Source organism: Cyphellophora attinorum (assembly GCF_001299255.1).
Source record: "Cyphellophora attinorum strain CBS 131958 chromosome Unknown Contig4, whole genome shotgun sequence".
In the NCBI taxonomy this organism is placed as follows: domain Eukaryota; kingdom Fungi; phylum Ascomycota; class Eurotiomycetes; order Chaetothyriales; family Cyphellophoraceae; genus Cyphellophora; species Cyphellophora attinorum.
The window spans coordinates 1,050,823-1,073,883 of NW_017253232.1; the positions used below are offsets into that span (position 1 = coordinate 1,050,823).

General features: G+C 53.5%; 12 protein-coding genes across 12 annotated transcripts; 6 read left to right on the forward strand and 6 right to left on the reverse strand.

Moving 5' to 3' along the window:
• Positions 1–48: 48 nt before the first annotated feature.
• On the reverse strand, positions 49–2,256 carry AB675_6513 (Vacuolar protein sorting-associated protein 9a; the record flags this gene model as incomplete). The annotated part of the gene is made up of 1 exon (XM_018146811.1): positions 49–2,256. The coding sequence occupies one exon, from the start codon at positions 2,254–2,256 to the stop codon at positions 49–51; it is 2,208 nt and encodes a 735-aa protein (XP_018003906.1).
• A 515-nt stretch (positions 2,257–2,771) lies between these two features.
• Positions 2,772–4,522, reverse strand: AB675_6514 (uncharacterized protein; the record flags this gene model as incomplete). Its single annotated transcript, XM_018146812.1, has 4 exons — positions 2,772–3,525; positions 3,574–3,695; positions 3,748–4,049; positions 4,126–4,522. The coding sequence occupies 4 exons, from the start codon at positions 4,520–4,522 to the stop codon at positions 2,772–2,774; spliced, it is 1,575 nt and encodes a 524-aa protein (XP_018003903.1).
• A 1,027-nt stretch (positions 4,523–5,549) lies between these two features.
• On the reverse strand, positions 5,550–6,803 carry AB675_6515 (putative lactate 2-monooxygenase; the record flags this gene model as incomplete). The annotated part of the gene is made up of 1 exon (XM_018146813.1): positions 5,550–6,803. One exon carries the CDS (start codon positions 6,801–6,803, stop codon positions 5,550–5,552), a length of 1,254 nt encoding a protein of 417 aa, XP_018004106.1.
• A 1,257-nt stretch (positions 6,804–8,060) lies between these two features.
• Positions 8,061–9,436, forward strand: AB675_6516 (putative lactate 2-monooxygenase; the record flags this gene model as incomplete). The annotated part of the gene is made up of 3 exons (XM_018146814.1): positions 8,061–9,152; positions 9,210–9,301; positions 9,349–9,436. 3 exons carry the CDS (start codon positions 8,061–8,063, stop codon positions 9,434–9,436), a joined length of 1,272 nt encoding a protein of 423 aa, XP_018004029.1.
• A 355-nt stretch (positions 9,437–9,791) lies between these two features.
• On the reverse strand, positions 9,792–11,036 carry AB675_6517 (Acyl-coenzyme A:6-aminopenicillanic-acid-acyltransferase 40 kDa form; the record flags this gene model as incomplete). The annotated part of the gene is made up of 4 exons (XM_018146815.1): positions 9,792–10,415; positions 10,468–10,694; positions 10,751–10,925; positions 10,971–11,036. The coding sequence occupies 4 exons, from the start codon at positions 11,034–11,036 to the stop codon at positions 9,792–9,794; spliced, it is 1,092 nt and encodes a 363-aa protein (XP_018003639.1).
• A 507-nt stretch (positions 11,037–11,543) lies between these two features.
• Positions 11,544–12,320, forward strand: AB675_6518 (Asparagine synthetase domain-containing protein C4F6.11c; the record flags this gene model as incomplete). Its single annotated transcript, XM_018146816.1, has 1 exon — positions 11,544–12,320. One exon carries the CDS (start codon positions 11,544–11,546, stop codon positions 12,318–12,320), a length of 777 nt encoding a protein of 258 aa, XP_018003638.1.
• A 341-nt stretch (positions 12,321–12,661) lies between these two features.
• AB675_6519 (Asparagine synthetase domain-containing protein 1) lies at positions 12,662–13,225 on the forward strand (the record flags this gene model as incomplete). The annotated part of the gene is made up of 1 exon (XM_018146817.1): positions 12,662–13,225. The coding sequence occupies one exon, from the start codon at positions 12,662–12,664 to the stop codon at positions 13,223–13,225; it is 564 nt and encodes a 187-aa protein (XP_018003846.1).
• A 145-nt stretch (positions 13,226–13,370) lies between these two features.
• Positions 13,371–14,492, reverse strand: AB675_6520 (putative 2-hydroxyacid dehydrogenase; the record flags this gene model as incomplete). The annotated part of the gene is made up of 2 exons (XM_018146819.1): positions 13,371–13,522; positions 13,577–14,492. 2 exons carry the CDS (start codon positions 14,490–14,492, stop codon positions 13,371–13,373), a joined length of 1,068 nt encoding a protein of 355 aa, XP_018003832.1.
• A 1,172-nt stretch (positions 14,493–15,664) lies between these two features.
• On the forward strand, positions 15,665–16,825 carry AB675_6521 (Alanine--glyoxylate aminotransferase 1; the record flags this gene model as incomplete). Its single annotated transcript, XM_018146820.1, has 1 exon — positions 15,665–16,825. One exon carries the CDS (start codon positions 15,665–15,667, stop codon positions 16,823–16,825), a length of 1,161 nt encoding a protein of 386 aa, XP_018004152.1.
• A 1,740-nt stretch (positions 16,826–18,565) lies between these two features.
• On the forward strand, positions 18,566–19,724 carry AB675_6522 (Isoflavone -like protein; the record flags this gene model as incomplete). Its single annotated transcript, XM_018146821.1, has 4 exons — positions 18,566–18,803; positions 18,864–19,095; positions 19,148–19,273; positions 19,334–19,724. 4 exons carry the CDS (start codon positions 18,566–18,568, stop codon positions 19,722–19,724), a joined length of 987 nt encoding a protein of 328 aa, XP_018003889.1.
• Positions 19,725–20,210: 486 nt separating this feature from the next.
• On the reverse strand, positions 20,211–20,561 carry AB675_6523 (U6 snRNA-associated Sm-like protein LSm8; the record flags this gene model as incomplete). The annotated part of the gene is made up of 2 exons (XM_018146822.1): positions 20,211–20,485; positions 20,537–20,561. The coding sequence occupies 2 exons, from the start codon at positions 20,559–20,561 to the stop codon at positions 20,211–20,213; spliced, it is 300 nt and encodes a 99-aa protein (XP_018003964.1).
• A 1,304-nt stretch (positions 20,562–21,865) lies between these two features.
• AB675_6524 (uncharacterized protein) lies at positions 21,866–22,966 on the forward strand (the record flags this gene model as incomplete). The annotated part of the gene is made up of 1 exon (XM_018146823.1): positions 21,866–22,966. The coding sequence occupies one exon, from the start codon at positions 21,866–21,868 to the stop codon at positions 22,964–22,966; it is 1,101 nt and encodes a 366-aa protein (XP_018003721.1).
• Between the last annotated feature and the right edge of the window lie 95 nt (positions 22,967–23,061).

A 23,061-nucleotide genomic window follows, 5' to 3' on the forward strand; every position in this document is an offset into this window, starting at 1 on the left:
CTCTTGCGGCCATCCAAATACGATTAGAATTAGTCGTCACTCTAATTACTACCCACCTGCGGTCAAGGCCAGACAGGCATCAACAGCAAGCCCGACACGACCCTGCTTCTGCCGTACCACGTCATCAATGACCTCCTTATCCAGGTTTGGAAACATGCCGCAAAGTGTCTCTACGACAGTGCGGTGCTCTGCTCGCTGGATTCGTCTGGCCTCCGCCGCTTCTGCACTAGCCTGCCGCGCTGCCGCCTCCTGTGCGTCATATACCTGTTCTCGTCCGCGATGTTGCTGCTGCTGAGCAATGTTGGTCTGTGAGCCACGCCTCTCTGGGTCGCCAGGGTAAGGCATAGGACTAGCGCGGGCTGGAGGCGTGCCGTATGTGCCACCAGGGCCTGATTGCTCCGGTCCAGAGTCCTGATCTGAGAACATGCGTCCGATACTTGACAATGGGCGCTGGATGGTCCGCAGCAGACCTGCGACCGCGTCGCTGTCGTCTGACCCCGTGCTTGGTCCTGAAGTGCTCCTATCTTGTTGCATACTTCGTCGAGGTGAAGATGTGACGTCCATTGAATTGCGTGGCGTCAACTCCGGTTCAACGAGCGCAGATTTCTCCGCAAACGTCGAACGTGGGCTCATAGACTCGGTCTCGCGATTCTTAGCTGCGATTTCTGACACAGCAAGTTCGACGTGCTTCTCAAAGTCTTCGTCACTGACGGTCAACGAGGTCCGGTCGAGATTTTCGATGAACTGGATAGCGCCAGATAGTGACGACAAGTAATAACCTGCCTCGCCGCCGAGCTTGTCCTGGTTGCGAAACCTCAAAATGTACTGGATGTTGGACACCAGATGCTCCGGGTTGGCTTGTAGCACAACGTATATCAGCAGCGGCACGAATGAATCAGCGGATGTATCGGAGCTTTTCGCGTTCTTGAGCAAGCCGAATATGACCTTGCAACTATTGAGTACGCAAATGACTTTGTCGCGAGGCGCCCGGTAGCTTTTGATCTTCAGCAGTTCTTGCTGGGCGAGGCGAAGAAATCTCTCCCCATTAGGACCCACTGGTGGGATATCGAGATGCTCTTCCCTGACCCAACTGTAGATTCGAATCTTTTGTGCCAAAATATCGTCTCGCTCAACATCTTCCTGATGCTGACCCTTCCTCCCGGGACCTAGAATCTTCTCGACGTCTTTCCGTCGACCTCTCGAGCGTGATCTTGGTAGCTGTGCTGGAGGCGGGATAGCTGGCGAGAATGTTTGTGCGTACAAGCGGTTCATCACTAGCTTCTCCATACCTTCCTTCGCGTTGTCGAACTCGTTCTCGGAGACTTCTCGCCACACCTCGCACTGAGCCATTTTATTGGTAATAAAGGCAAGGAAATCGCCGATAATTTTGACCTGCTCGTGAACCATCCATTGCTTCTTTCCAAACTCGGTCAGAAATGAGCGTAGGAATTTCGCTACAGGATCCGCCGATTTATGCCGGAGCTGTTCTAGAAATCTGTGGAAATCAAAAGGCAGATCCGGCTCTGGCTCTGGCGGAGGTGGCTGGTGTGGAAGAGCGGAGCTCGAAGACCTGATCTCGGATACAGGCGTGTCGGCACTCTCAGAATCATTCTTAGGAGGGACCGGCGGTGGTGATAGCGGCAACTGTTCTGATATAGACTGTCTGTCTGTCACCGGCGAGCTGGCTATCGCATCCAAGTCCCTCGATCGCATCGGTTCGAGACTTGATTGGCGAGGAGGGAAGTGAGCTGGTGATCCCAGCGGTGGACTTGTAAGCTCATGCCTTGGTGACATGATCTCTTCTCTAGTCGGGGCGGCTGCCATGTCTGTGAATTGATCCATGATACTCTGTATCTCTGACGCCGACTCATTCTCCGTTCCCAGCTTTGTCCCATTGCTTGATCCTTCGCTTATGCCCAGCCCGTCTTGCACTTCGGGCGCTCGAGTAGAGGGCATACGTGATGGGATGGGTGTCTTCGGGGTAGGATCTCGATAAGGCTTCTCATCCACTGCTGGAGGTTCAGGTGGTGGCGGAGTACTCGGTAGCTCTTTTGATGGTCCTGGGTCATCATTACTGCTCTGCGTGACACCGAGGCTCAGATCCTTGATCTTGTCGTCCAGCATGTCGGCTTGCGGCGTGGTATTTGCCTCCTTCTCAGGCCGCTTCTCGTCGAGCTCTGCTTCGCCGTGATTCCCTGTTGACTCGTCCGCCTTCTCGGAGACATGTTGTTCCTGGTTGTCAGGAGTTCCCGACATGGTGCCGGTCGCGATGCCGGTCGTCACTGCCCGCAAGCTCGAGGGTGGTTACTGCATAACTTTGGCTCGAGTCGGTGATGTGGTCGAACACCGGTAGTAACGTCAGCTCTTATTTTTGAAACATGCCATAGCACATATCAGGTCCAGCTGGGCTGCAAATGGCAGGCCATGCTTCAGTCTGGGACTCGATATGAAACGGTGTTGTCACGTCGATCATCAAGATGGCAGCCTTATCCAGCCTTATCATGCCTTACCGGCAAGCTTGGCGTGAAGTCGCGTGAAACCCGTCCTTGCGGGCATCTTCGACTAGGTATATCCGAGTCACTCTTTGCCGAAAATGTGCAGAGGGCCGAATCTGACAGCAACCTCATGGAACTTGGATGTCATCCTGGTACGTATTTTGGCAGTACCACAAAGCCTCCCAAAGTACTCACTGGCCACGTTGCTCGACGGGAAGGGCTACGACCCTCCGCCCACTCAGATCCCAATGCTTGTACAGTATGCTGCGAATTGGATTATCTGTGACCTGTCTGATACTGCTTTGCAAGGTCCCATGCTTCCAGCAAGCTCTCCACAGGCTCAGCAGTCAGGTAATAATCTTCTAGTATAGCAACCAAGCCAAGCTTGGTCTGGCTTAGCAGCCTCTCAACGCGCTCAACTACATTTGAGATCAGCACTTTGTGAGATCGCGCAAAGCTAGGCCCAGCTACTGTCATGATTCTGATCACCATGACGTGGCAGATCAACAGGAGACCTGTGTCAGGCCCATTTATAGCGTCCACCGTCGTCCGCAAGAGCTTCCGGGCATGCTCTACCGCTGCACGGTGTACGATCTGGTTTGAGCGGCCCATAGCCGACGTGTCGATCTGCTCGTAGAACAAAGCCAGGCATAGAACATGATCTGCTGATCCAAAGCTTGTCCGATTGAGCATGACGGTGAGCTGTTCCAGGACCTCAAGATTGAGGGAGCCAGGGTACTGACCAGGAGAGCTGAGAGCGGTTGATGTTGTTGCGTCCGATGTGGCTCGGTGCTGCAATGGTGCCTTTGCGCGAACGAACAGATCTACGGTCTCGTCCGAGACTAACCCACGAGCCCTGAGACCGATGACCAACGCTGGAAGAAGCGGATTCCGGTCAGCTGGTGCTTGTATCTGGGGAGTGTCGTGTGTTTTGTCAGCCGCCGGCATCTGTTCCGCGAAAATTGTATACTCTTTGCGGGCCGGTGCTGGTTCGAACAAACGGCTGAGATACGCATCATAAGCATACAACCTGCAAAATTCAGCGTTTGTTCTCTGCCTTTGCCGCGTATGAACTAACATGTGTGATAAGGGCTGGTTGAGCGTGGCGAAGCGCAATGCTCTCAGGCCACCAGCGTCCCTGATTACATTGAGCAGTCCGCGCATGTGGACGTGAAACGAGCTCTCACGTCCAATGTTCAACTAGGAAGCGTCAGTCTAGGAGTATCGAAGGTGCAGTACAGACTAGGCCCACATCAACGTTCATCAGGGTGATTATGGTGGCGACGATAGCACTGTCCGTGTCTTTGGAGCGGCCCACCGAGAGCTTGTGCAGACTGGAAATGCCCTGACCATAGTAGTACAGGACCAGATCATCTCCCACGGTTGCAGAGCCTTGCAGGACAGAGGTGTGGCATCGAGATACTGCGAGCAGAGCTGCAAACAATCCACCGTGCTGCATCGCGAATCGGAAGTACTCCTGGACATGGCATTGTTGCTCGCTGGGAGGCAGATTGGTTTGTATCATATATCTGTATGGAGCATAGACTTTGGCGACTAAGACGTGTTATAGTCGCTGCGCTTGCTGTTTGGCAACGTAAGTTGAGGTAAGTTATCGCCAGGTAAGCCTTACAGAATTGAATGGTCTGACCGACATCACCACGCGTTCTGATCGGCAGACTGGCAAATGGGTCGGACCAAGCGCCATGACCGTCATGTGGGAGATCACGATTGGACGGACCACCTCGTTGCATGTTCGCTCTGTCGCCAGTAGCGATGAAGTCCTCTGAACTGGATGTACTGGCGCCAGCTGCGACACGCTGGTGGCGTCCTGCCTCATGGCCAGCCCCCGAAATCCATGAAGCACCATCAGCTTCATCGACGAAGGACAGCCCTGCTTTATTCCTGAGATTCGGTTTCGATCTGTTGCGATGGTACCTGCTGATGTGTTGCGCCACCTTATACCGATCCTTGCGACTAAGCTTGCCGGTTGGGGAATAGTTGATGAACAACGGGTCTGCTGACGCCATGACTTGAGATCTTAACGTTTATTGATTCAACTAAGGTTCCGACACATTCGTGCTGGAGCATATATGCCGTCGGTTTATGTCCATGACTTGTGTGCTGTTGCATCACGCCCTGACGCTCGCATGTACTCGCAGCCTCGTTCCTGAACTGGAAGCATTCAGGGTTGCACAAGTGCAGCTCAAAGAGGGAATTCCAAGCCATCTCTCTGTACCGCTAGTCCGCCCAGGGCGATGATCTGCGGCCGGGCGAGAAATGCGACCGGCTTATTTGCACTCCGGTGGTCCTCGTGTGTGGACCAAGACTTGTACTTGTGTCTTCTACGTGGCCACAGACGCTTCAGACCCTAGTCAGATGCCATAGTAGTCAGCCTACAGGTTCCATGTTGGTCGGTTTCGTCAGCTAATCAACATGGCTAGCCGGTCAATTGGTCTGTAGTAAATGGCGCTGATGATCTCAGGACTCTTCGGACAGCATTGGCACACCACTTTACACGAGAGGTCTGCGTCCAGGACCCTGTCTTTGTAGCGCCTGCAGAAGGAATGCCGGCGGTGAGCTCGCCGTCAAGGATACGCAAGCTGAGAGGAATTCGACGGGCAGCACGAGTGCTATGGGTGGCCAGACTGCGCTTCTACTAGCTACCTATCATGCAACGGGTATGAGCGTCGATAGAAAGCCAACGCTACTAGGCCATGACTTTCTGTCATTCCGTCCATGCTGGTGTCTTAGACCTTGCTGCAACGGTCTCGCCCCCGTAGCATCATCTAATCGCGTGATGTGTAACGATAGCCTAGTCAAACGATATTCTACCATCGCTGGATCACCATACTGGCAGAGTTCTCCCGCCGGGGCAGCAGAGAAAGGCAGCGTACGTTTGGCACGACTCGAGATGTGCTGACTACAACGAGTAATCGTAAGAGCGACATGGGTATGGTGTCAGAGGTACAGAGGTTTCCCGACAACTTGTTTTTCGGTATCTAGACGCATGAATCGTGCAGCTTCGCATGTCTACTAGTAGATACATATGGTCTACTATAGTTCGTCCTCCCTGATCAGTCTATGTCTGCCGAGATGCTCAGGTGCACTCGAAGGTATGCCAGAGAGGTGCAAAGTCAATTGGAGGTCTCCAGCCAGCGTTTTTAAGACATGGCTGACACCAGCTTCTCCACCAAGGACCAGTCCATAGATGTATGGACGACCAACAAGGCACATGTTAGCCCCGAGAGCTAAAGCTTTGGCGATGTCTGCACCACATCTGATGCCTGAGTCGAAGAAAACCTCGAGGTCTCCTCCGACAGCATCGACAATGCGAGGAAGCATACCCAACGAGCTTACACCTCCATCCGTCTGCCTACCGCCATGATTGCTGACAACTATGCCCTGGACACCTGCCTCGACGGCTTTTCGAGCATCTGCCACGGATTGAATCCCTTTGAGAACTATAGGCCCATCCCATGCTTCCCGAAGCAGTTGGAGGTCCTCCCATGAGTGGCTGTAGCGTGGAAATATGGTTCTGGTCCACAAGGCCGCAGCTAGACCCTGGTCGTCTTCAATCTCGTTCCCATACCTTTCCCTAAATTGCTTTCGAAAGACAGGGTCGGAGAAGCCCACAGCCACACCGACACGGTCTGAACGAAGGAATGGATTGTAGCCGTTGTCCATGTCGCTTGGTCTCCATCCGAGAACGTAAGTGTCCAGGGTCACGAAAAGAGCGGAGAATCCTGCATCCTTCGCACGCTTCAGGATCGATCTGGTGATGTCGTAATCCTTATTGCTCGGCCAGTAGAGCTGGTACCAGCGTGTCCCAGAGCCATTTGCCGCAGCCACATCTTCGACGCTTGCGCTGCTAGCAGAGCTCATGATGAATGGCACGTGTTGATCGGAGGCCGCCCTGGCTGCGGCTATTTCGCCCTCAGGGTTGAAGGTGCGCTGCACTCCAACTGGGGCCATGGCGAATGGTACAGGCATTCGATGACCCAAGATCTGAGTGGACAGCCTTGGCAACTTCTCAGTCTCAATCAGTCGTTGCGGGACGAGCGACCATCGCTCGAACGCTTTGCGGTTCTTGGTGGCTGTCTCACCTGTTCCGGCGTTGCCGACAAGATAGCCGGTAGACTCCGCTGACATACGTTGCATGGCCAGACCTTCCCAGTCGAGTGACTTGAACGTGAACGGTGGCCGGGAGAACTGCAGCCCTCTCTGGTACACTTCGTCCTCGTAGTCCGTGGTCCTGAGCTCAGTGTTATTGTCGCCAGGGAGGCTACTGAAAGCTTGGGTGTCAGCCATCCTGTGAGTCGCGAGATCGATCTGCAGTCTGTTTAGACTTGAAGGCGAAGTCCTGACGATCCAGGATACTCAGACCTGCACCAGGATCTGCTCGTCTGACTCGCGATCTTATATCATTCCGTCGACTTCCATTTAATGCCATGGTGAGTTCCGAGAGACTAGCTCAGTACGCATACTTAGTCCCTTTAGCAGCAATGCATGCTGTCCGGAGAATCGAGACCAAGCACGGGGCCATAGATACTGACGTCCGGAACAACCATCGTGGCTGCGTCAGCGACTCAAGTGTGCTTTAGACGCTTTGGGGAAGCGGACACCACGCGATGATCGCGAGGTGCGACCATGAAGACGACATTCATGGAACCAGCAATCGTACGTGACCATTGTTTTGCAGATCGCTTCTCAAGCCAGGGCTGCGAAGCATCGTTGCAGTTGAGAAAAGCAAAGTCCTTAGGCCGATTTCAGAAGCTGCTGCTTCAATCTTTAGGCGACCACCTTTGGCAAACCTAGCTGCAGCAATGCGCTGCGTGCCTAGAATACCTAGCCCAGAGCCGTCCGGGAGGGATTCGTTTGCTCAGCACTTCTTACTCATCGGGCCCCAAGACGAATGTGGTTTCTCTTCTTATCCCAAGCAGTGAGCTCACCACCGCCAGAGCTCTAGCATAGGAGTCTAGACCGAACGGCTTTCTTTTCACGTTGTCCTTTTGTCAGCTTATGTATGGGGGCATACTCCTGGCGATCGCACGGCGACGTCATTGGAGTAGCCTCCGCCTCCGCGCTTAGCAAACATGCACGAAAGAGCACATTTTGGCCTTTCAAGTTCGTCTCCCTGACGTTTCCACCCAAACATTATCGTCACTGGCAGCGAGCACGACACCGGAGGAGTCAGCGACCGCGATCTAGTCCGTGTACAGACCCTTTACAGGCATCAATTCTTTCCGGAAAAGTGGCACAGTGCTCCGGTCCTACCATGTTCATCGCAGGCACTCGTTGCTGGTGCTCCAGGGATCGCTCGGATGGAGAGGCATCAGATACCTGGAACACATCAAATTGTCTCCTGGGTAAATGATCAGGATGTTGGTGACGCAGCTTCAGCACTCGAATCGGCATGAGTGACCGCAGACCAGGGGATAATGTCTTCATATAGTCAGACAGTCCTCCCGAACAGGCCTTGCGAACATGGGCAATAGTCGAACGACCTCCTTCACCAACAGATCGATACACCGAGCAGTATCTAAGAACAGGCACGATCCTTCAAAAATGAGTGACCCAAACAATCCAAACATCCACGCCCGCTCCACACCACAATGGGGCTTGATGCAACGGGAGATGTTCTGGGCACCGAACGAAGGTAAAGTTCAGCCCTTCAATACGGACCCTGAGGAAATCAGGAAGCTTGCCAAAGAAAAGCTCAGCCAAGGCGGATGGTACTACAGTAGCTGCAACGCCGGCATCAGCTGGACGCACTATGCGAACCGCACCTCCTTCTATCGCCACCAAATCATCCCCCGCATGCTCGTTGACACCAACATTCGCGACAGCGCAACCACTCTCTTCGGCCACAAGCTTGCTGGCCCGATTGGTTTCGCGCCTATTGGTATCAACCGCATCTACCATCCTACTGGCGAGCTCAGCGTTGCTAAGGTAGCCAAGGACCTCAATCTGTTGTACTGTCTCTCCTCCGCCGGCAGCTATAGCATTGAGGATGTTGGCAAAGCCAATGGCGACGGCGTACGCTTCTTCCAGCTCTACCAGAGTCCTGACGATGAGCAGGCGGTGAACATGCTACAGCGCGCCTACGACAGCGGATTCACTGCCCTCATGCTCACCACTGACACGTGGCAGCTCGCGTGGCGGCACAATGACGCGTACGAAGGCAACTATGCCTTTTATCACGAGCATGGCACTGGCGGTATCGGACTTAATGATAAGGTGTTCCTGCAGCGCTTGAAGGAGGCGAACATTGATCCTGCGAAGGAGCCGAAGAAGGCGGGTGCGAAGTGGATGGATGAGAATATCTGGCATGGGCACAGCCATACGTGGGAGAAGCTGCCGTGGTTGATGGAGCAGTGGAAGCGGATCAGTGGCGGGAAGCCATTCTGTCTGAAGGGTATCCAGAGCGTGGCGGATGCGAAAAAGGCGGTAGAACTGGGAGTAGATGGGATCGTGGTGAGTAATCATGCAGGACGGCAGGTGGACGGAGCAATCTCGAGCCTGGACGCCCTCGAGAAGATTGCGGAGGCTGTCGGGGACAAGATCGTTGTTATGTATGACTCCGGAGTTCGTACGGGCGCCGATGTGTTCAAAGCGCTGGCTCTCGGAGCAAAGTTCGTCTTTGTCGGCCGCCTCTGGGTGAGTATCTCAGGCCACCAAGCCCTGCTTTGCTTTGCTGACGGGGTTCTTCACTAGGTCTGGGGCTTATCGATCCGTGGGCAGCAAGGGGTCGATCACGTTATGCGTGCTCTGCTTGCTGAGTTTGACCTTCTGCAGGAATGTGCTGGGTGAGTTTTGTATACCTCTGATAAGTGCTCGGCTAATTGGTGAGCAGCTATCCCAAGATCAGCGAGATCAATCGCGACGCGATCGACAGTCTTCCACGCGTGGCCATCATGCCGTCTGACCCGAACATCGTCTGATCTGGGGTCTCGATTGCTTATAGCGCTCGAATTAATGAAAGAAAGAGAGGCTTCTACCGGTTCTCAGGCCTGCATCGAGCAGGCTTCTTCTTACCATGGCATGCTGATTGACTTCGCCTTCTACCGGTTCTCGATTCTGCATCGAGCAGGCTTCTTTTTACCATGGCATGCTGATGACTTCGCCTTCTACCGGTTCTCGATTCTGCATCGAGCAGGCTTCTTTTTACCATGGCATGCTGATGACTTCGCTTTCTACCGATTCTCGGGTCTACATCGAGCGGGCTTCTTTTTACCATGGCATGCTGATGACTTCGCTTTCTACCGATTCTCGGGTCTACATCGAGCGGGCTTCTTTTTACCATGGCATGCTAATGACTTCGCCCTCTTCGCCAGAACCCGGCCGTCCCCAAACTACTTCCGCAACTGGATGGTCCTGGCCAAACTTCGTAATGATATTGAAGAGCGTGCTACTGCGCGTCTCAATTGGCCGCGAAGGGTCTTCCTGGCAACAAATCGCCTGAGGTGCGTTGTAAGTGTCCGAAAACACGCGGTCTCTTAACTTCTGGGTGCCAAAGTTCTGCTCACTCTGCTCCAGCTTCTTCGAGAGCTCGCGGATTCGTTGTAGTCGAGTCGGTGAGCCAGATAGCCATGGAGGCTCGTTGATGAATTTGTTCTGTATCATGTGGTTTGTATGGCATACAAGACCGTCCTCGTCCGGCTCAATTTGTACGTCGCCTTTGGGGGATACCTCCCAGCTTACCGGGCCCTCAGCATCAGCAATCAAGATGTGCTGAGCTGACGCAACTCCGCCAAGGTCTGTGACCCGGCTGAAGGCCTCCTGCTTCGTCTTGCTGTCCAGACACACCCTTAGAGCAACATGGACGGGAAGTTTGCTCGAGTCCACAGGCTTTGCTCGGATTGCATTCAAGCATACGCCGACTCCGGCAGAATTGAAACCTATCTTACCGACAATCCCAGCCTGTACGCAGTCATCAGGCGCCAATACTTCTCATCGGGGTCGGCGGACGAACCTCGGTTACCATCCAGATGACGGGCTTGTTTTCCTGCTTTATCGACATCAACACACAGTTGGTCTTGACCCTGGCAGTCCAGTCCCAGTTCTGGGCAAGAAGGACATGGTCTTGCCGCTTCCACCCGAGGCTCGAACAGCCATCCGAAAAAAGGCCCAGCGCGATCTCGCTGCGACTGTTGAGTGCTACTATGTCCAGAATGTCAAGGCGCGCGCCTTCGGCGATGCCTTCGAACCCGCACGTCAGACGATGGACGAAATCAGCGAACGTTTATGAGTCCTACCTTCCATTTCCGAGTACACATCGGGTGTTAGACGTTGAACGGTCTGAGCATAGTCTCGGGAGACCTCCCTCACGTCGGGCCAGTCCAATTTCGATGTCTGCTTGAACATAGCCGTGTAGACTTCGATCTGGCTCCGAATCTCTTGCGACAATTGCCTGCCATGCTCAAGACCGATCTGCTGCATTTAGGCAATGGATACAGCAAGGAAGGTGTAACGAACCTCGTGCGGACTGCCTGCTAACTCTATCCGCCGTGGTGGCGTCGCGATTTGTCCTATACTGCCCATGGTGCGAGATGTCCACCCAGAATTCCAGTGGCGTTACAGTTGTCGGACAAGCAAGATCTGTGCCTCGTTGGCTTATCCTCGCAGCGCACCTATATTCGTGGCAGAACGGCAGTCAATGACATACATGTCGTCCCCGCACCGGCAACGCTGCCGTGCTCCAGATACCCTAGGCATTTATGCACGCTCAAGTCCGATGTCGAGAAGTGCGTCAACCGCGCGACTATTTGAGTCATGTTCTGCAATGGCAGGAGGGTGTTTTAAGTATGCCGCTGTACAATCACTATTGTATATGACCATTGTCTGGAGTCGTTGCCGAGTCCGCATGCTGTCTGACAGCTGTCTGACAGCGCTCAGGCAAGGCTGATGCCCCTCAAGCCCAAGGGGCTAGTCCTTTAGAGGCCTAGATCTTTTCTCCCCCTCTGAGGTCTCTAAACGAACAATTTCAACGCGTGACATGAACCCAGGCGACCACTCATTCATTTCCAGCTTCACTCTTTCCACGGCTCAATGTGTGGCATATTCGTCTCGATCGGCCACCAGCGAGATGTGACTATAGATGAGCGCACGACGCAGCTGCTGAATGCGCGTGGTCCGGATAGCCTACAACATGTCACGCTGCCATTACCGAACCAGACTACTTGCGCGAAGAACGAGTCGCGAAAGTGCGTGACTTTCTGCTCAAGTGTGCTAGCACTCAGAGGTGGCCAGATTGAGGCTCAGCCATTTGTCGATGAGCCTACAGGCTCCATCTTATGCTGGAACGGTGAAGCTTGGAAGGTCGACGGAAGGGTTGTGACCGGCAACGACACGGTCCAGGTCTTCCAGGAGCTCTTAAACGCTGCTGCATCATCCGCGCCAGGAGCAGCTATTCCTGATGTGCTGACAAGTATTGCAGGTCCATATGCCTTCGTGTTCTACGATGCCACGTCAACGACTATTTACTATGGCAGAGATCGACTTGGTCGACGTTCGCTTACTTTGCAGCGAGGCAGCGATGGCGGGATGACACTGTGTAGTGTTGCTGTTGCTAAGGCTGGAGACCTGGAAGAAGTTGATCCCGCATGTTTACACTCAGTAAAATTCGGTGACGACAAGATCCTGACCTCGACGATTCCTAGCCCGGCACCGGCACCTGAGTTCAACAATGACAGCTCTGCAGCAGCAATACCAGCCACGCCATCGGCAGCGACGACAGACCAGCTTATGCAACACCTGTCCGAGTCACTAAGACTCCGCGTCCTGGACATTCCTGATCACGCTATTCTCATCAAACACCACACCTAACAAAGGTCGCTGTACTCTTCTCGGGAGGACTTGACTGTACGTTGCTCGCGCGCATGGTGCATGACATTCTTGCTCACGACGAACCGATCGATCTGTTGAACGTTGCTTTCGAGAATCCTCGGACGATGAAGTCGCAACCAGATGCAGACGCCTCTCCTTATGAGATCTGTCCCGACAGAATTACTGGTCGGGCGTCTTTCGCGGAATTATCACAAGTGTGCCCGCAAAGACAGTGGCGATTTGTCGCCATCGACATACCGTTTTCCCTGAGCCAGGAACACCGACCGCATACTATAGAGCTGATGCGACCGCATAACTCTGAAATGGATTTATCGATCGCCATGGCGCTTTACTTTGCGGCAAGAGGTCACGGTCGAGCATACTCTTCACTATCACCAGATGTCCGCACTGAGGACTACTCAACCACTTCGCGTGTCCTTCTATCAGGTCTCGGCGCCGATGAGCTTTTCGGCGGCTATTCTCGACACGCAGCTGCATTCGTACGGAGCGGCTTCAAAGGCCTGGCCGACGAACTCAATCTGGACTATCAGCGAATAGGTCAACGTAACCTCGGCCGAGATGATCGCGTTATAAGTCACTGGGGTCGAGAAACGCGTTATCCTTTCCTCGATGAAGACTTTGTTGCATATACACTGAGTTTGCCAGTGTGGGAGAAGTGTGGCTTCAGGCCGGATCGAGCGGTCCCGAAGCATTTCGACGGCTCGGTACGAGTCACTGATCCTGCAAGACTTGACGCTGCGAAGATGGCTCTACGACTGGTGGCTTGGAAACTTGGCATGTATCAAGTCGCTTCGGAGAAAAAGCGAGCGATACAATTTGGCGCCCGGACAGCGAAGATGGAGACTGGAGCAGGGCGCCGGAAAGGCACAGATGCGCTCGCGTAGGCAGAGCCGAAGCCTCGACACAGCGATGATGATCACACAGATACTTCTGATGCGATGCGTGCTGGCAGCAAGATACCACTTACAGCCGCCGTGTCACTACCATGAAGCGCAAAGGCAAGTCTGAGCTGTTTGACCGAGGCTGCATCTACCGATAGATTTTCCCATCATGAATGCAGACTGCATGGATCACTTTGCCGTCCTGAATGAGTGAGCCAGCAACCCACCGCTCGACCCCTTCTTTGAGCATCTGTTGATAGTTGATGATCGTGACCTGTGTGAACCAGGCTATGTGTGGAGCTGCGAATGGTCAGTCTGCTGGCTACATGGGGCAAGGGAGCGGTCTAAACTTACATATCACGAAATTCGGTATCGCAGGTTCGCCTTTCGACAGATCTGGGAGCAACGGCGTCGAGCCAGGGCCTCCAGGCTCCGTCTCGAGTACATCTGTGGCGGCTCCGGCCACCTGTCCGCTCGTCAGAGCTCGCGCAAGAGCGGCTTCGTTGACGATACCTCCCCTCGCCAAATTGATCACAAGCGCTTCTTTTCGCATGGACTGAAGTTCTGATTCGGAAATAAGATCGACAGTGTCCTTAGTAAGAGGCGCACAAACTGCCAAAGTGCTTGAACGCTTGACGACTTCATCAAATGGCGTTCTGCCTTCTTTCGTTGCTTCCGCAGTTGCGCCTTTCCGGTCAGCTATGAGGATCTCCGCAAATCCCAGCGCTTTGCCCAAGAGTGCTATCCTCTTTCCTATTGTGCCGTATCCCAATATGCCGAGCACTTCTTGCCCGCAGCCCGGCGGAGGCTTCCTGGATTCCCAGTGGTTCGTGACAGTGCCTTCTTGCCTCCATTCATCCGTTTCCTTGACAGTGCGATCTATCTCGACGACTTTCTTTCGCAACGCAAAGTACAAGGCGAGAAAGTGCTCCGACACGGCCTCCACATTCGCTCCAGCACAATTTGTGACCGTCACGCCGCGCTTGGCGAATTCCTCTTTGTTGAGCCAGGCCATTCCCACGGCCATGATTGCGAGACATCCCACATGCTTAGCAACGTCCAGGTCAGCTGGGGTGACGGGCGTGACACATGCAATCACGATGGTAGCGTCCTTGATACGTTCGGCCACCTCATGCTGTTTTGTGAGTGGATGCAGATCAATGGTATGTGGGAAATCGAAACGTGGCATAGGAACATGCTTTGCCTCTAGGACGACGACGTGGTGCTTATCTTTACCCGTAGGCAATGGTGGTGGTTTGAACGTGGCCATCCCAGAGTACACAATGTTGCTCAACCGAGGTTGGACGCGGCCTTTTGTCAGAGAAGTCAGTGATGAACCACAAGAATTTCGTAAGATAGCTTGCATGAGTAGCACTGTAAGTCGAGGTAAGTACTGTATCTCGAAGATGGAGCAGTCTCGGACCTTTTTATCTTGACTCCATCCCGTCGATGTCAGCAAGCGCGCCCTTGATGCCTATCAGGCGTTCTGACAGTGATCATCGCAACGTCGTCAGTGGTCGAACAGGACGGCAGGCAAGCTCCTACCTCTTGTTCCGCTCAGGCGTCTTCTATGGCCACAGCGGCTCTCGAGACTGTGTGATGCCTCGTTCTGAGCATCGACTCAGCAACTACGATGCACGTTCAGGCATTGGAGAAAGGAGCCGGATGCTGAGTCAGTGGACCAAGAGCTTAGGGCCAGTGCCGGGAGCTCAGCAGCTCTTTCTCTCCGTACTGTATGCTTGACCATTACGACGGAAGTCTGTACTGACGACGCGTGCGAGTACATAGTACTGAACGTGACATAAAGCGACGGCTTCCCGAGGTCTATATCAGCTGATTCTTGTTCCCTGTGCTGACAGTGTATGGGCTTTTGTTCTGGGGCACACCTCTCCTTCGTGTCTGCCATAACTATTTAGCGCGGAGGCCCCACGAACAGCCCCTTCACAGAGAGCTGCCATTGCTGCTAATCTGGGCTACTGCAGGCAGAATTGAGCTCCGAAGCAGGAGCACGAGGAAAAAAAGGCATGCAAAGTGTGGGCCAGCGAGCTCTGACAGGAGGCGGCAAACCCAGCCATGATTTCTCTCAATCGACGCTTCTTCTTGAGAACGGCTGTGCACCGATCGTTTGGCACCATACGGCCCTCAGGCACGACCGTCCGGCACACTGAGCGAACGCACAAGCTTCCACTTACCCCAGTCCGCGAGCACCCCGCTCGACATCATCAAAATAAATATTACCCCTCAGCCTCTCGAGGCATAGTCACCCTGGCGCCATCACGATCCTCCCCTGCCTCACGGCTCTCTTTGATATCTCAACATCTGGAAACGGCCACGCCTCAATCGTTCAACACACCATATTCGATCGAGCGACAGTCCCATACACACGACGACAAACTCGCATGCAGGCCTTCCTCACAGCGAAGCATATCAACAACTTCGAAGATGTCGTCACAAGCGAAGCATCCGACGCTTCTGATACCTGGGCCTATCGAGGTCACCGATGAAGTTTCTCAGTCCATGGCCACGTTTGCGCAGTCGCATGTCGGCCAGCCATTTGTGAACACCTTCGGCGAGGCTCTATCGATGCTGCGGCAACTGTTCCAGACCAAGAATCCCAACTCGCAACCATTCGCAATCGCTGGCTCTGGCACGTTAGGCTGGGATCTCGCGGCTGCCAACCTCGTCGAACCCGGCGAGGAGGTACTAGTTCTGCACACTGGCTATTTCGCTGACTCCTTCGCCGACTGCTTTACCACATATGGCGCCAAACCCACACAACTCAAAGCTAAGATTGGTGGGAGGCCGCAGCTGCCGGAGATCGAGGAAGCCCTCAAGTCCAAGAAGTACAAGGCTGTCACCGTCACGCACGTCGATACGTCAACTGGCGTTCTATCACAAATCCAGCCTCTGTCCGATTTGATCCAGAAGGTTTCTCCCGACACGCTGCTGATTGTTGATGGTGTGTGCTCAGTGGGTGGTGAAGAGCTTCACTTTGATGACATGCGGGTCGACTTCGCCTTGACCGCTACACAGAAGGCTATCGGTTGCCCGCCAGGCTTGTCGATATCGATGGCATCAGAGAAAGCCATGAACGTCTTCAAATCCCGCAAGTCGCCGCCTGGGTCATACTATGCTTCTTTCAAGAATTGGACACCAATCATGCAGAACTACGAGGCGAAGAAGCCCTCCTACTTCGCCACGCCTCCTACGCAGCTTGTGCACGCACTCCACACCGCTCTCACTCAACTGCTTCAGAAGCCCATTGCGGATCGCGTGGCTCAGCACCAGAAAATCTCGAAAAAGGTTAAGTCCGTCGTCACAGACCTCGGACTGAAGCAATTGGCTACGTCGCCTGACAACGCAGCCAATACTATGACTGCGATTTACCTACCAGAAGGCATGACACCGCCAGAGATCCTTCCGAAGCTGATGGACAGAGGAGTTGTTTTCGCGGGTGGACTGCACAAGGAGATCGCAACGAAGTATATTCGCTTCGGACACATGGGCGTGAGTGCGATGGACGAGAGCAGAGGAGAGATCGACAAGGCGATCGAGGCGCTGAAGGAGGGTTTGGCGGAGGTGCAGAAGGCAAAGGGCCAGTAAAGGCGAGACGAACATTTGTGGGACTGGAGACCAGACTTTCTGCTCTTTCGACACCGGCCTCCCAGGAATGAGGCGATAGAATGTGTATACCAGCGTATATATTCAGCGTCTCGCGATAAGTAGATAACACAAAAAAAAGCGAGTTTCATGATTGAGGACCTGCGTCCCGCTGCGATACAGTCTTCGAACGGCGTCGCCGATAGAGTGCCACTACTGCGATCGCTTGTTAGTCATTTATGGCACCGAGAGCGGCACAATTTGCCCGAAGCAGTGCTGGCTTGCGAAGAGAAACGGACGAACGAAATGAACGAGGCTGTCTCTGCAGACGCCGAAGCATCAACATCGGCGTCCTAACGTCGCTGCAGGGTAAATCTTAATCTCCGAGCGGGCTGCTGCTAAGCGAGTCGTCTTTAGGCTCGTCCGTTGACGGAGGCTTGGTATGGGCAGCCCCGGCGGCGTGGTGTGATATCGAACGCACTTGGCCTTTGGGTGGGATGATTTTGTGGTCGTTACTTCGTATTCAGACGGTGAGGGTAGCACTGAGGCTGTATGTAATGTAGATTAAACGTCACGCCAGGATGTGGTCTGTCTTGTCTGACACTGAGACATTGGTGTTGGTTCGGGAATACGCCTCGAGCTGAGTTGAAAGAAGTAGGGTGGTGTTCGTGGGGGCCATGGCATCCTACAGTGCTTGTCATCGACTCGAAGATTCGGCGGAACAGAACAGGATGGTGGGCATCGCGCAGCGGTCCGGGACACCGGATCTCAAGTAATATCTGCAAACGGAGACCGCTGCAGGAAGAATTGCGCATACATTAGGTATGCAGGTGTGCCTGCCATGCACGGTCGCTTTGTCCGCAAGCAGGAACGTCTTCTGGTGCCTGGCCTGCTCTGCTTGCCCTGAAATTAGTGCATTAGCTCCAAGTCTCTTTGTGGCGATGTTGGAGCGTATTCGCACTCCTACCCTAGCGGGAGCGGGATATTCTGCTTTGAGGCTCGCGTTTCACCACGACACTGCGATAATGCGGGTATTCTGTGTGACCCTTGACCAAATACTGGGGACAGTATCCAATGCAGGCCGGGTCTGCTGTTGGACATGACAGGCATATGACATCGTCCAGTGCCATTGCGTCCTGGTGATATACGGGAACGAAAAGTAGGCAGTGGCTTGTGGGAAGATCCGTGTACTCCGTAGTGAAGTTTATAGTTATCTATTCTGGTCAGTAGTGGTGGCAGTTTGGTCAAGCTTAGCGACTGAGCTCGATCGCGAACGAGGATGGCTAGGCTTGCGGGTGCTTTTGCGTGGGTAGCATCTTGAAACTTGATCAGTACTGTATCCAAGGCGTACTTGAACTCTTGGAGGAGGGCCATTTGATGAAGTGATCTGCGGCCCGTCCAGATTGCATTCGTTGCCGATTCTAGCTTTCCCGTGGCATCCTTTGCCTTTGGCGCCGAAGGGTTTATCGATTGGTGAATAATAAAGGGGCCCATTCCATTGTAAACTCCTAGACAACAGTCGAAAGTATACTTTTCGACGACACGAGGTTCACCTTCAACACCATAGCATTGACATCACGATCTCTTGAAATCGATCTCTATAGCTCCCATAAACCACGAAGTACCCAGATCTACGTCAGATCAGATCTCCGCCTGGGGGTGGCCGAATCACTCGCCCCGCGACCTACCCGACGATTGCCCGTAGGGGCAAGTTTACGCTGCATGATCAAGCCTCTGCCAGCCATGTCCTGGGGACAACCGGCTCAGAATATACTTGTAATCGGTGCAACAGGCGTAATCGGGACTTATATCACACGAGCGATTGTCGATGCACAGCACCATTTCAACCGGATATGCGTCCTGACCAGCGAGAAGACACTGCTCGAGAAAGTGCAGGATATCTGCGCACTGGAATCATGGGGAGTGGAGGTATTTGTAGGGAACCTGGACGATGAGCACAGGGTGAAAGAGGCATATCGAGGTAATAGCAAGCCAGATCCGCGATTGATTACCGACGGAGACTAACATGGTCAATTGGCAGGCATCGATACAGTAGTATCGTGTGTTGGTCGCAAGGGTGTTGAGAAGCAGATCCCACTTATCACCTGGGCCGAAGAAGCTGGCGTCCGACGATTCTACCCATCCGAATTTGGGACAGATATCGAGTATTGGCCAGAGTCAGTGCACGAGCCACCACATCTTGCGAAGCTCAAAGTGCGAGCACATATGCAATCGATGAAGAAGCTAGAATACACATATCTGGTGACCGGGCCGTAAGTGCACTTCGAACCTTCTCTTGGGCGCCACTGAATTCGTGTCCTACAGCTACAGTGATCTATACTTCGGCCCAATGAAGGGCAGGCCTGAATTGGGCAGTTTCGATGTTTCCCTGAAGCGGGCAGTCTTGCTTGGGGACGGAGAAGGCCCGGTCAGCTTCACTGCCATGATTGAGTAAGTTCATACCCAGTCGTACAGACCCCTGTATAACAAAGTGCTGACGATGCGGCTCAGCGTGGGGAAATTTCTTGTCGCCTCGCTACTGAACGGGCGTGCCTCTCGCAACACGACCCTTATCGTGCATTCATTTACCGCCACGCCCCACGAGATCCTGGCCGAGTATGAGGAGCAGACTGGCTGCACGTGGGAGCGATCATATACATCAATTGAGCGCTTAAAAGAGATGGAGAAGGAGGAGTATCAGATCTACTCGCCACTTGCGCTTGTGGCGACATTGCGGCGAATATGGACTGCTGGGGGCACGCTTTACAAATTTTACGACGACAGCATATTGGAATGCATAGACCCGGAGAATCTCTACAGCCAGGTCACTGCAAACATCGCAAAGCAGGAAGACGGAGAGCATCCCTTCCCGAGCTTATTACGGAAACTCAGCTTGCAGTGAGATTACGCAGCATCTTGTCGACATATGAAGTCCTCTTTATGGCTTCCTTCTTGTGCTTAGCGAGCATCAGACCAATCTAATCACTTTCATCTTCATCTTCGTCATATCCTCTTTCGATCATCCTACAACTAGCGTTGTCCAATGTAGAGTGCTCACAGCACCCAACTTTATGCCTTGTGAACTCCCTGAGAAATTCTGCCGGAACAATATGCCCTTCGCTGTGCCATCGAGTATCCAGCCTTCTTCGCACAGCCTGGTCGCGTTGACTGCTGTGGCTTGCACCCGTTCTGCTACCCGTCCTCGACCCCAGTCTTGAGTTGGTCGAGGGCCACTGAAAGCCGTAGCCATGAGCAAGGTCCCGGGTGTGACTTGCCCTGCGCATGCACAGCTCGAGCCATTTGTTGACGGCGGACTGTGTGCCACGCCCTACCCGTTTATGGTGCGCGTGGACTGCTTGAGACGCTTCGCTGCTACAATGTGTAGTCCTCACGTATCGTGCCTCGTAGTCCCAATCGGCTCCCCCCGTACTTTGGTCCAATCTATGCTCTTGTCCAGCTCCTCATCGACGGGCCCGCACACTGTGATGTTATCACCGCGCACGAGAAACAAGCCGTGCTCTTGCTCCATGCTTGGTTCGTCATCGTCTGCCGGTCGTATGATGCGCTCGATCGTATCGCTGAGAACGATGTTGGTGACCTGATCGCAAGAGATGAGAGTGCCCACCAGTGTTCGTCCGTCGACGGTTATGACTAGCACCTTCTCTACCACAGTATTAGCATAAGGCAGGGTCGTTGGCGAGGGAAGGAACGTACGATTGATATAGGTGGAAAGCGACATCGCGCTTCGACCTTCGGATCAACTGCAGCCTCTACCTACGACCTTTCAAACATTCACCTCTCTCCTCATCTTTGGTGCGCAGTCATGCCGTCGTCATCTATCGGATGCGGTGCGCAGGAAGGAAGAGTGTCGCGTACCAATGTACCCGAAAATTATTGGTCGGAGCCCACGGCAGCCTTTTTCAGGCATCCGTCAACGATCTGATCAGGCTAGGCATTGTTAAGCACTGATCTCATACTATGTACCAAAGTTCTTTTCCTCTCACATGATCAAGGGAACCTGACAAAGAAGACGACCCTGCTGATATCTCTCCTGACATGTTAGGACACTCTCAAGAGCCGGTTCATGGAGCGGGTCAAGTACGAGCCACAGCAATTCACGTCCGGTCCCAAGTATAAGAATCAGGTGCTCGCCGTGAAGGCCATGAAGTGCAAGGCGGAAATAGACAACGAACTGGCTACAGCCTTGCGCAGATGATTACTGCTACATGACAGACATCACCCATGTCGCTCGAGGCTCTCATCACCATATGGCCGGTGGCTCTCTGCCTAAGCTCGCATCTATCGACTGACGACCTTGTCTCTACTGCTCAATGCAGCACAGGCCTACGAGCTGCCCTTCATGGTTTCGGTGTGCCATCAGAGCCTGTCCGTCCGGATCAGAAGGTCCGAGAGTCTATATATGTAGGTCTGCACGGCACTTCATATTGGCAAGGCCTGAAGGAAGTTACCGCCAAAACTTGCTCTTCCAAAACCCATACTAAAGGCGACAAAGTGCATAATTGCTGCCTTTGTTCAGCACTCATCTGCGAGGCCTGTATCGTTCGTTCATCTTTCGCCCGGGGGAAGGAGGAGACATTTAAGAATCGGGTACGCTTTTTCTGCCACGACTGTTGGATTCAGGACACGTCGAGCAAATCTTTACGTTACCCCTTGAACCTGCCCAGCAATAATGCTACCCAAGCTGCCAAAAGGTTGCGTGAGCAAGACTCAAGCCACGGCATCTGTCGGTGCACTTTGAAGACCGACGGTTGGCTCTGTATCGAGTGCAAAGACAGGCAGAACTACGAGGCGGTCTCCAGCGAGCGGCTCACCTGCCACGGAGATGGATGTTCCAAATTCGTCGGGCCGGATTATGAGAGCAGAAGGATCTGCATTTGGTGCAATCAAAGTCTACCTCGTCACATTGGCCACGCAGCTCGAACCGCCTGGACGCAGAAAATCATCGAAGCACGACAAAGAAATGCTCTCAGCAGACAGGCTGATGTATTGGAGTACCAAGTCAAGCGGCGGAAGATGATGAGGATGTCACGAAGAGAGATGCGAGGGGATGCCGCTGTCGAAGGCGATGTCGATGCTGACGAGCCACAATTCATTCGACACCTCGACTCTTGCTGCAATTATCGAAATCACATGCGAGAACAGGCCGCGCCAGATGGACATGATGTATACGCATCGAAGCGTGGTTACTGGCGATATTCAACGCCGTTCCTCGTGGAGATCGGGAAAAGATGCACACGCAGCAAACAGCAGAAGCAGTATCGCTATCTGAAAGATATCACATCGCAGGGCTCGTCAGTCTTCGCCCGCGCAGTCTACGAGCGGCGTCGCGAGCAAGAGTACTGTTGGGAGGGCACTGCCGATGGCGATCGAAACATTCTTGTTCTACGGGGAGAGCGATTCGTGCCTCCGATGTCGAGACGACGAATAGCGGAGTGGGTTGCCCTCAAGACACGAATTCTGTCTCTTGCTTTCACCGAAAGGATGGATTTCTTCCAGTTGCAAGTCACATTGCAAGTGGAATACGACTTTGATTTGACCTGGGCCGAGTTTCGCTCGATGCTGAACATATGTTCATTGACTCCTCTGTGGGGAGGCACGGAGACGGAAGAGAAGGACCTAGTGTCCGAAGCCGATTTTCATAAGCTGGAAGAGGATGTCGGCGGATTAAGAACTTACGACCAGCATATCATGCAGGAAATCGAAGCCAGGATCGACAATGATGCGGCCAAGATTATAGAAAAGTTGGTCCACCAAGGTGTCGTCCTTCCTTTGCGTACGGAAGTCCACACTGCGCCGAAAACAAGCTATAACCTGCCACGGGACTATTCACTGTGGCAGCCTTTGACAGCCGCGATCATTGACGACCCTTTACTGTCTGACTCGTCCTTGGAGGACTCTGACCAAGACGACCCGCACGAATTGCAAGACTGGCACATGCACCACTCCAAAGCACGACCATCGTCAGAGTCGCTTGAATCAGTAGTGGGCGACGATAAAGGCACTGCGGAGGCCCTAGGCACCAATGAACACGACAATCACTCAGACGATGGCAGCCAACACGGTTCCATTGACAGCATGGCTTCGGATATGGGCGCGACCAGTTTCCGAAGCTTTGAGACGTAATACGCACAGTGTCACTCCGGGGAGGACTTCGTGAGACAGAATGACAGGCATGAGGCCATGTTGATGTCTGCACAGCCCATGTATGTACAAAAAGG